General features: G+C 40.5%; 1 protein-coding gene across 1 annotated transcript in view; it reads right to left on the bottom strand.

The window, feature by feature from the left end:
- Window positions 1-12,444, bottom strand: part of ABCA12 (ATP binding cassette subfamily A member 12) — a 157,251-nt gene that overhangs the window by 34,061 nt on the left and 110,746 nt on the right. The window contains exons 40-42 of the mRNA XM_072977676.2: window positions 12,179-12,356; window positions 8,285-8,400; window positions 5,839-5,998 (exon numbers count right to left, since the gene is read on the bottom strand). Of these exons, the coding sequence (XP_072833777.2) occupies window positions 5,839-5,998; window positions 8,285-8,400; window positions 12,179-12,356 (454 nt within the window). The remainder of the gene's footprint in view (window positions 1-5,838; window positions 5,999-8,284; window positions 8,401-12,178; window positions 12,357-12,444) is intronic.

The following is a 12,444-nucleotide window of genomic DNA, read 5'->3' as shown; positions in this document are numbered from 1 at the left end:
TAACCGGACCTTATGTGGACAAGGTGCGCAAGGAGCTGGATGAGATGCTAAAAGAAAGTATTATTGTGCCATCGTCTAGCCCTTGGTCAGCTCCAATAGTTTTGGTGGACAAACCGGATGGAAGCATTAGGTTCTGTGTAGATTACAGAAAATTAAATCTAGTAACCAAACCAGATGCTTACCCCATGCCCAGACTTGACAACCTAATTGAAACCATTGGTGGTTGTCAATACATTTCCTGTTTAGACTTGACTAAAGGGTTTTGGCAAGTGCGGATAGACCCTAGAGATCAAGAAAAGACTGCTTTTTGTAGCCCTTTCGGCTTATTCGAGTTTCGTGTCCTCAGTTTTGGCCTTAGGAATTCCACAGCTACATTCCAAAGGCTGATGAACAAAACTCTGCGAGGGCTCAGTGCATTTACAGTTGCCTACATTGACGATATAGGGATCTTTAGCAACACCTGGCAGGATCACATGTGTCACCTAGAGTTAGTACTGCAGTGGTTGAAAGCAGTGGGGTTAACAGTAAAAGCAAGTAAATGTCAGCTGGGTAGCCCCGAGATGAAATATTTGGGTCAGATGGTAGGGGGAGGTGTAATCAAACCCCTAGAAGCAAAGGTAGAGGCAATACGTAATTGGCCTAGACCCAATACCAAGAAAAAAATTAGATCCTTTCTTGGTTTAGTGGGATACTATAGAAAATTTATCCCCAGGTTCCGCGAAATTGCAGCACCGTTGACCGAGCTGTTGAGGAAAAGGAGTGATGACTGCATCCCATGGTCCAGTGACTGCGAGGAGGCGTTCGGGAAGCTGAAGGAGGCATTAACCAACCACCCTGTGTTGCATGCTCCAGACTTTGATAAAGAGTTCATCATCTACACCGATGCATCCAACGCTGGGGTAGGAGCCGTGATGTGCCAGTGTGATGACAACAGAGACCAGCATCCTGTGTCCTACCTGAGCAAGAAACTTCAGAAAGGCGAGAAACACCTGTCGACCATTGAGAAAGAATGTTGGGCCATCGTGTACTCAGTCCAGAAATTAAAACCTTACATCTGGGGGAGACACTTCGTTCTGTGTACAGACCACTCACCTCTGATGTGGTTAAAGACTATGAAAGCCCAAAACAGCAAGCTAATGAGGTGGGCTTTAATTTTACAGGACTATGACTTTGAGGTTAAGGTAGTCAAAGGGACTATGAACTGTGTTGCTGACGCCTTATCCCGAAGACCAGACGACGACAGATGAAAAAAAAATTGGACTCTTGAAATTAATAACTGTGTTTAATAAGTTATGAAAATATGTGGTTATTGGAATATTGTTCTGTATATATATATATGCAATTGATTATATAAGTGTAAGTATATTTTGAATAATATAGTTATGTAAGAATGTGCCTAATATATTAATGGTAAGTGTTGAAATGTGGGGAAAACGTAATGTTTGATTTTGTTTCCAGTTGTTTTGGGTGAAAAGCACCTTAGCTTTCCCCCACAAAACAACTTTTAAAGGGGGGAGGTATTGTTACATACAGCTATGACATCATCTGCCCATCACTGCTGAAGCTGTGTGTCATCTACCAATGGCGTGATGGGGTGGGACATAAGGGGTGGAGCTGTTGTATATAAGGGGAGTGAATGGTGTGAGGGTTTCAGATAGATTCCAATAGGGCCAGATAGGGCTTAGAGATAGGGTTGAGATAGGGAGATAGGGCTTGGAGATAATGTGAGATAAGAACTGTGCTACATAGTGAGGGTCTGTGAGAGTGTGTGTGATTGTTATATTATTATAGTGATTAAAGTATTATTTATATTCAAGTGATTTACCATTCCTTTTGTTTGTATACAATAAACCTAAGTTTTTATTTTGAAATCATACTTTGGCCTGAAGCTTTATTTGAGGAAATGGTTGGTGGCAGTGGAAACGAAGAGTGATTGACTGTGACGTAACGGCCCCTTTGTGAGGTATAAGGTGGCTGTTACAATCATCACTTTGAAGCTGGCATGGAAACAAACAGGTAACCAGTGCAGCGCAGCCAGAATAGGGGAGATATGATGGTATTTCTTCATACCACTCAATAGTCTGGCCACCATATTCTGGACCTGTTGGATCTTCCATAGCACCCTCATAGGCAGCCCCACATAGACAGCATTGTAGTAGTCTAATCTTGAGACTATCAGTGTATGGACCAGTGTAGTGAGGGATCCGGTGTCAAGGTAAGGATGCACCTGAGCAATCCACCACAGGTGGAAATAGGTGCAGCAGACCACAGACGCTAACTGGGACTCCATTGATAGTGCTCACTCCAGATGTACACTCAGACTGCAAACCTTATCCTTAGCAGAGAGAGTAGCCCCACTCCAAATGAGAGGCAGCCCCCAATCTGCAGACACTACAGGCACCCACCCACAAGACCTCCGTTTTGTCCAGGTTCAGCCTCAGTCTATCATCCCTCATCCACCCCAGCAGTGCTCGAGGGATGGGAAGACTTCCTCTCCAGAGGGGTGGAAGGAGAGATAGAGCTGGATGTAATTGCACATTGGTGACATGAAGCTCCAAAGCTCCTGATGACCTCCCCCCAATGGTCTCATATACATATTAAGCAGCATTGGGGAGATGATTGACCCTTGTGGGACTCCACAATTGAAAGTCCAAGGGGTGAATATCATCTTTCCAAGTTGTATTTGCTAGGGACGGTCCTCTAGGAAGGACTGGAGCCAGGCCAAAGCCAGGTCATTGATCCCTAACCTGGAGAACCTCACCGGGAGGATACTGTGGTTGATGGCATTGAAAGCTGCTGAGTGATCAAGAAGGACCAGCAAAGACATTTTGTCCCTGTCAGTCTCCTTCAAAAGGTCATCTTTCAGAGGTACCAATGCCATCTCTGTGTTCTGGCGTGGCCTGAACCCAGGCTAGAATAGGTTGAGGACATCAGTCTCTTCCAGGAGTGCCTGTAGCTGGTTGGCCAGCCACCTCTCCACTAGCTTGCTTTAAAAAGGAACGTTGGTGATTTATTTATTTATTTATTTATTTATTTATTTATTTATTCAATTTATATGCCGCCCAAACTACCCAGAGGTCTCTGGGCGGCTGTAGTTGTTCATATTGTCCACCACCAAGTTAGATTATTTTACAAATAAGCCTAATATGCTCGGGGGACCCTGCTCTCAAGGAGACACCCATTAATACTAGCAGTGGCCCATTCCAGTGTTACTGGCCTGGCAGCTTTTATGAGCCAGCCTGGGTCAGGATCTAGGGAGACTGCAGTGGCCCTGCAGTGATCAAGCACCCTGTCAACCTCTACTGATGTCACAGGTTGAAGTTCTGTTAGACTCACCAGACAAGGCAGTGCAGTTGGATGTCTCGACTTGATCTACTGGAGAAAAATGGTGGTCAAGGTCCCAGTGGATGTACTCACGTTATGTTTAAAAAATGCCACAAACTGGTCACAGGAAATATTACTGGGACGCCTGTCACTGTGACCAATCCCGGATAAATTGCATACTGTGTGAAATAGTTCGGCCTGATGGTCTTGCTTATCTGGGTAGCAAAGTGTGTTCTCCTTGTGAGCTTTAACCTAGCTAAATAGATACTTGATGCAATTTTCAGTCATGTATGGCTCGTTCTCGAACTATAATCCAGAACATCTAGAGGGCATCAGCTTCAGCTGGTCTGTTCAGCAACCTTTGTGGTTTCCTACTTGGCTGCCTTACACAGGTGAGTTTTTTCACTGGTGAATTTGAAAGTAGCCAGACTCTCCAGAGAGGATACTTCACACGGGACCTGCCAATACCTGTACCCCACAGCTTGTCATTCACACAGCAACCTCTAGGCTCTGCTTCTTGCAGTACAATGCTAAGCATATTTACTCAAAGGTAAATGTCATTTAGTTCAGGTGGAATTATTCCTTGTCTACAATTACAGCTTGAGGCACACTTTCGTGGGGGTCAGACCCACTAAACATAGCCAGAATCGGTTCAGAGTAGATATGCATGGGGTTACCTAGAGTAGAGGACAAGACTGTGGCCTTCCAGATGCTGCCAGATTAAATTTTTAAGTGTTTCCCTAGCGTGCCTCTATGGCATTACCATATTTCCACTGTGCATAGCCTGGAAATGACCCTTTGCTCCAGGTGCTATTCAAGACACATTTACACCAAAATAAGCTGTTTCAGGTCAGCCAGTAGACAACAAAAATCTGATGCTGCAGATGGTGCCAGGCTGTAGGCTGACACAAAACTCCTGGCAGCTGTTCGGAGAAGGGTACATGTGGAAATAACATTTGACATGTAGTGAAAAGCTGGTCTTTGTGCCTAACACCTATACGTCTTGTCATGAAAAATGAAGAATGCAGCTGACATTTGTATTGGGAATGTCAGATATGCAATAAATTATCATGGGAAGAAGGAGCCCGGAGACCAGGCAGGGACACATCAATGTCAATCAAAAAACCTTCCCTGCTTTTGGCCACAAAGATTTTGTAAACTCTTTCTTTTTTTAAACTGATCAAGCACTTTTAAAGAAAGTGCGGAATGCTTATTCAGAAAAAGACATATGTCCGTAATAAAAGCTGACAAGCAGGTCCATTATAAAACAATGCTTCTCTTTAAGGAGAAAAGGATTGTTTAAGAGCTTTTTATCTCCCAAGTTTCAGTATGGTGGAGAATACTCTTCTTTCCTCTTCAGACATTAGTAACAGTCCAATCATTCTTATAATCTTATTTCGCTTTTTAAAAGTCCATTAAGCTGCAGCCTTTATTAGGGATGGAATTTTTTTGGACTACAAATACTATAATTCTCTGTTGTGGGTGTTCTACCAGTCTTGCAAGCACCTTATAAACATCTCAGTGTGATGCACCTGGGAGGAAGGCATAAATTGGAAGGCTCTGAGGCCAAGGTCTGCACAAGGTTCCTGTTCCTACCCCGGTGCTACCTGGGAGCTTGGCCTCGCTAGACCTCTAATTTAGGCTTTCCCCCTCAGTGTATCACATCGAGGTATTTGTAAGGTGCCTGCACAAAACAGGTGAAACTCCCAGAATGGAGAATCATGCTATTTGTAGTCCTGAAAATCCAAAAATCCCAACCCTAGTCTTATGTATCAAAGCATTGGTCCCAGTAGCCAAAGGAAGGGTGCCATTTTGGTACAAGAATACACATTTTCTCACTGAGCATTGCACCATGCTGAGATAAATTAGTTTATAATTTCAAACCCCCTTAGTTTGCCATGCTGTCGGCAGTAGTGTTGATCTTCAATTAAAAGTCAGAACAATTTCTCCAGCTGCCAAAAAACTCATTTCTCAAAACCCAAGAGTGTTGTCACTTCCATCTTCCAAACAGATAAGAAGAATAGTTACTGAACCACACTTCGATCCTGTTCCTATTATATACTGAATCATTTTTATCATTTGACAATAATATATTTTAACATTAGGAATTAACTAAAACAGAATGCGAACCAGTGTAGCATAGTAGATAGAATGACAGACTAATACTCAGGAGAAATGGGTATAAATCCCCACAGGATCTGGCCATGGAAACTCACTGGAGATGTGGAACTGTGAAAACCACTCCTTAAATATTTCATATAAACCATTTTTTGTCATTCAACCTTATATCAAAGCAATTATCAAGATATTCAATGATGATATGTAGAAGTATAAGTCAAATCAAACTCAACAATATTGTGTTGTGATATGATTTGTCTCAAAAACATAGTCGTAATCAGTTTAATTTGAAGTAGAAGAGTATTTTCCCCCTCTCCTCCCAAAAGGGGAATGGATTTTTCACCCTGATACAGATGTTATATATGAAAGTTAATTACATGCTTGCAGGACATTTACCTGATCAGTGGCCTTTTCTTGGGAAAGCAGAAACACAACTGAGTGAGTAATGATTGTATTGATGCCGAAAAACAAGTTGATGCAGACATATACTATAAAGGCCATTCCAGTTTCCTTGAAGATTCCAGCTAGCAAATACATCCATGAAAATGTTGCATAGCTACAGGAAGAAATAACAAAATCAAGACCAGCCAACTGCTTCATTACTACTTTATACTTTTTGTCCAGGTTTCTGTGAGAAAATCTTGATTTCAAGCTAAGAATCTTCTGTTTTTCACCTATTTTGTTAAGGATCAAAGGAATAATAAAACTGCTTAATGTTGACCATAGATTTTCTTGAAATGTGTAATAAGGACAAAAAGATGGGGAGGAAATCAAGTTGACCTAGGGGTAGAGCGGTCATTATGTTAATTTTAATTAACAAGCAGCTAATTGAGTTCAGTCTGATATTTATAATTCATTATTCTATTAATTTACTCATGCGTGACTTTCTACTAAAATGATTCTAGTATCTCTCTGTCTAAAATGTGAAGAGCTAAAATGTATACAAATGTAAAAATATATGCAACTATGCCTTAGTCAATGGGAGAAATGCTTAACTGAGGTAAAATGTGTAAATAAACACACACATTAAGAAAATGGGCTTTGAAATTTGCATGAATTTCCATGCATTCCTCCTCCAACTGTCATAATCCAATATAAAATCAGTGTCAAGGTTTTAAATTCTGAATGCTATTTAAGGCAACAATAGAAAATGCAACCATGAAAATGTACATTTGAGCTTTTAAAATGAGGTTTGAACAGCAGTTTACTAAAAGTTACTGCAAAACAAGCCAGCTCTCCAGCCAAGTGAGAGGGAAAAAATCCTAGACCCAAAATGTGGATAGAAGAAATTGGAAAAGCACTTTACACCCATGTCATTTTTTTCACCCAGTAAATTACTATGGGGACAGTTAAGTTATTCTCACAGATGCTGGGATACCAGTTAGTCAAAATAAAGGCTATTTATCTGCCCTAGTGGCAACTTGCAAGGCTTGTAAAATAATGATTTCCACAGAAAACTTTCCAGCTGTTCATGGATCAATATTTTACTACTTCAGCAAAATCCAATTATTTACAGTTGAAGAGAAATGTAAAAATCTGAGGGAAATATAAATATAGGGAAGCAAGAGATGCGTGTCACTATATTTATATTGCCATGACATGCAACACACATGCCACACATACACCAGATACCAACCTCTGAAACTGAGCACCAGACATCAAAGAGCAATAATGTGTAGCAGCACAGCAGCAAGACATCATGGATTTTCCTCCATAGATTCAAACTGATTTGGCAGAGTGAGTACTGAGAATAATTTTCATGTGTGTCCATTAATATGCTTAAAAGCTAATGAATGCTCAAAGCTATAACACTATAATACTTCTATTTTTTTAATTATGTGTTTTAGAGATGTATTCTCTCCTTTTTAAAATTATGGCTTTTATGATGCAGCATTTTGGATTGCAATGTGACTTATGTATTTGCCTGCAACTTAAATTCCCATATACTTTTAAGCATTTGTGTGTACAGTTTTTCTCATACCTGTAAGAACATTTTCAGTAAATTTTGAATTTGGATTCATTTTAGGTATATGGAATAGAGACGGGAGTATTCCTATTCGTATATGAATATCCCTGCACAGCTGGACTTCACAAGGGTCCGGACTGTCCACTCATGTGTCTGGTGGCAGTGGCAGCCCCACTCATCCTTCCAATCACTTCCAGAGTGCTGCTGTCTTCCTTCTTAGCTAGCCACTCAGCAGCCATGCTGTGAAAATCGTCCTCCCTCCCCTTTCCTGGGGTGACTAGCTGAGCGGGAAGAAAGTAGGATGAGTGGGGCCGCTGCCACCACTGAGTGGGTGGTCCGGCACCAGGGGCTGGATCCTCATTAAGTCCAGCTGTGGGGGATATTTGTATTTGTATACAAATACCCCCATATATAATCTGGAACATAGAAGCAACACACATGAATCAAGCTTGAAGAAATAGACAAGCTGATGTAACCTGGAATCATTGCAACAATGTAGCAACATTTATCTTGATACCCAGATGAATTTTAATAGGAATGGAAATGGTTACCAGATTCATTCTAGAGCTAACTCTAAATGGGATAAAGGCCAGCCGAGACAAACACAGGCTTCTGATTCTTCCCAAAGGTCTATAAAGCTCTATAGGGCTCTTACATAGGTGTTCAGGTGTCAGACTTTCTGACCTGATCTATGAACAAGCAGAAAACACAAAAGCAATTCAGAGAAATGCCAGCCATATCAAGACTGAAAGGTTCTCCAGTGCCTATAGAGGATACTTTAGGATACTTTACCAGGTTAAGCAACCATAATGCTAGCAGAGGGTAAACAGACAGACAGTTAAATTAAGGTTGAGTTAAACTAAACCAAATCCTTACCCAAACAGGAAAAGAAGCAGGAATACAGCCAGCAGGTTATTGTCATTAAAGAACGCTGGTATCCGAAAAGCTGAAATTACTCCTACTGAGAGTGTAACAGGCACCAGAAAGTAAACCTGTGGAATGATTGCAATTACAGGTGATTATCATAATCCTAACACTAAACTCATTTTTATAGTCATACATGTGATTACATCTGGAGAGGATTTGACCTGTACTGTGGAGTATACACACCATATCTTTTTATACCATAACTATCATCTGTTGTTGTTTCACAGAATCACTAACATGGATGGGCCTACACAAACGTCTTTTGTCCAACTGGTTGAACACCAAAACCTGTCGACCAGAAACTAAAGTGGTTTGAGTTCAGACTGAAACTGAACCACATGGGGCTGCCAAGACTCACATCAGCTTCTGAAGGGCTAAAGGCGCAGGCCAAAGTGTGGCAGCTCTAGGAAAACTCACACAAGTTGACACCTCTCCTCACCAACTCCCTGTGCCATGAGTTTGTGGAAGTTAGTGGTGGTGACAATCTGCATGTATTCCAGGTGAATTTCCCTCCCACTCCCAGAGGAAGATCAAAGCTCAGTCATTCCTTGAGGTCTGAATGAAATATTGTTTTGGAATTTTGATATTTCAATTGTTGTTTGGCGTCCTTTCTTTCTGCAGCCAAGTGAAATGACTCGAGCACCATCTCGTTTTCTAATTAGCAGTAGTCTCAAGACTCCCCCATGTTTTCCCTTAGTCATGAACAAGGATTGCTTGTCACCAAGGCATTGCTGAAAAAGTATCAAGCTGCAACGTACTGCCACATTAGTTTCAGCCTGCTGAATATTGATTTTGGTTAGATCACTGGGATGCTTTTAAGTGGGTGATTTATAAATATGCCGTTTCACAGCATACATGGAAGTATGAAGTAAGCAGGCCTACCACAGAGAGCTTACAGACAAAGAATTCATTTGTTTACTCCTTCTGACCTAACCAACTATATGTGGTTTGTAGTTTGTTTGATAAATGAAGGTGCATTGACCAATTAGAAACGGCTTGGGAGAATCCATGTGAGAAACCTGTACAGATTTATTCAACAATGTCAAGTAAGGAAAAAATAAGGTTACAGTCCTCATAAATGCTCTCTTAACTTCTTATAACCCTCACTTCTCTCACTTAACTGCTAGGACAGACAGTCATGCCCCCCTGGGCCAAACAACAGCTGTGAACCTGTCCAGTTCCTATAACTCCCCTTATCAGGTTTACTGGCCCTTTGCAAGAGCACTGAACAGTACCTCATGGATCACGCAAAGCTTAAGGATGAATCACTAAATACACAGTGTCGGATGTAGCTTCCTGCTACAAACTGTGCTGAACTGACTAGGAAAGCAGAATGATCTAGGAGGGAGACAAAAAGTCTATCAAAATAAAAGCGTTTCTGAGCACCTCACTGGAATGTCAGTCCTTTGATGATAAAAAGCCAGAGATGGAGAAGGGTTTGGTACATCAGAACAAGGAGGAAGAGACATAAGCAGCTGAAAGAGAGGCATAAATAAGACTTGCCTCATAGATTCTGTTGTTAATGTGGGCACCTTTCTTTCACTTTATTTAACCACCAATAAATTGTATTATGCTCTGAGTAAATGTGATATGATTTGATTTATTCATTCACTCTGGATTTCTGCAACTGGGAAACTGCCCTACCCAGAGTCAGATGTTTATTTGTCTCGACCAGCATGGCTGATGCTGACTGTCAGTGGCTGTCAAGGTTTCTGAGCATCATTCCACAGAGCTGCAGTTCGAGGGTAGCACCTGGGGCTTTGTACCAAGGCACCAAAATCTAGAGGAGAATCCTAAGAAAATGAACAGTAACACCTCCTGGTCCAATTTCTTCCAATCCTTCCATCTTTCTTTGAAAGCATACGTTTTCTCTTCCTTTGAGGGGGAACCACATTTCCTCCCTCCGTCTTCCTGAACAGGTTCTCTGGCCTTTGTGTCACTCTGGTGGAGTGGCTGGGAGACAGTGCCATTTTCACCGAGTACCAAAATGGTTAATGGCAGGACTGGACGTTGGCCACGGAACCTGGGACCATTTACATGGAAGAAAATGTACTCTACCATCCAGCTACAGCAATTTCTTCACCTAATTATCTTATCTAGAATGCAGTGGGACACTGGAAATAGGCAATGTAATTCTTGTTCCTGTTTTTGAACATATCAAAACCACACAGATCTAAATAGAGCTTTGAAGCTGCTGCTAAAATACAGCATAATATCTGGGCTTTCTTCAGTCAGAATAAATCACCTGGATTCATGAAAGAGTTGCTGAGTCTCTCTAGTATAAGACAAAGACCCAGTTTATAAATAGGGATGGGGAAACCTGTCTGTTTTCATGCTGGTTATTTAGTTATTTTTCCAAACTTGATTTCAAATAAATTTATCATTTCCCCCACCCCCCAATGTTCGTACAAAAATATGGTAGATATGCATTTTTATGTACATTTATCTTTAATGACCTTGCTTTTACTAAAGCACACAATTGCAAGAAATATGTATGTATAATGTGTTTTCTGTGTCATTTTAGTAATATGTGCATTTTTATGTTCACTTTCCCTAACATATATGTCTTTATGTATATTACCTAAAGACATATATGTCTGTATGTAAATAACACAAATAATTTTTTTTTTTGAAGACAGAATGAAATATTGTCCCTCTCTAGATGTTTTGCCACTATCAGACCTAAGCACCATAGCCAGGAGAGAGGAATTATGGGATTTGTAACTGCTAGTAGTTTAACTTTATTTTATTCTCAGTTTTACTAAGTACCTTGAGTTCCCACTGAATTAAAAGGCTGATGAACAAACATGACCTAAACATGAAATAAGAGATTGCTGGAGCAGGCTCCCAAAGATATCAGGGTCTATAAAGCTGAAATTCAGCTTCAGGAGGCTGAACATTTGAATTTAGCTGCCCATGTGGGAAATAAGGATGGTTGGTTCTTTTCCCCAAGCCCAATCTCCAATCAATGTTCAATCAAAATCTTCCCTAGAGGTGTTATCCCACCTGTGGTGAAGATGATACGGGTTTTTCTTTGAAGGAAGGAAAGCAAAGAATGATTAAAACAAGGGAATTTCATTCTAGGTATGTTTTCATGCTGTGGCCTTTTTCACTGTAACTTGTGAACCTGAACATGCTAACAAAATGCAGGTTTGTCAATCTGTGAAATATTGCTTGTCCCTATAAAAATGTCTATGTTTTGAGACCCAGGAACTATTTTTTTTAAGTAACCAAGCCTCTAAAAAGAGGGAAAGCTTCCAAAAGTGGAATAATATTGGAATATTATCTATTCCAAAGTATTTTTTGAAATAGATAATATTCATGAAAGGAACAAATATGGTTGGGTATACTTTTGCAGATTTTTTGCTATGCTATTAATTCTTTTTGTAATATGAACAGAGGTTTTCTGTGTTAAAGTTTGGAAGGCAAGGTCACAGGCAGCAGCCACTACTAGCCCTTATATGAAGTCCCTGACAACATCTAGTATAGAACGACTTTTAGACCGGCCTTTTTGCCTTTGCTTCTTTGCAATTTAACCTAAAGGCAATTTTTCTGCCTACAAGTTAAAAATAAATTGAAGTCCTGACCTTAATAGCGCACTGATCTTTTATAAATGTGCTGAATGTTATGCATATGGTGCAGCTGAAAAAGAGAGGGAAGGAGGGAGGGAGGGAGAGATTCCCTATCTTGGCATATATATACTGCAATAATTCTTATTCTAAATGTTTTAAAATATCCTTACATAAAGTTAGTTTAGCCTTACAAATATAAGAATTAACACCACCAAGTTTAAGACAAAAATTGTACACCACATTTTTCTTATTTAAGAGATACAATACTTACTAGGTCATAAAAGAAGTTAGTCACCCAATAGCTTCTCACGCTGATACCTGAAATATGCTGTAGTTGTTTTGCCTTGGTTTGGTGTTCCTTTACCACATAAAGCACAAAGCTGGCTGTTGTGATGGAGTAGCCAATCAGGACAGACATGGAGACGATAATATCCAGTAAACTACTAAGCCTGGGGGAGGGGTAAACAAAATATTTGTTCACATAAATAAATACATAGGGCCGGCATCAGATTTGAGGGGTCCCTGGACAAAGCATCC

This window comes from Pogona vitticeps, chromosome 1, assembly GCF_051106095.1.
Source record: "Pogona vitticeps strain Pit_001003342236 chromosome 1, PviZW2.1, whole genome shotgun sequence".
Lineage (NCBI taxonomy): Eukaryota > Metazoa > Chordata > Lepidosauria > Squamata > Agamidae > Pogona > Pogona vitticeps.
This window is presented reverse-complemented; position numbering and strand designations above follow the sequence as displayed.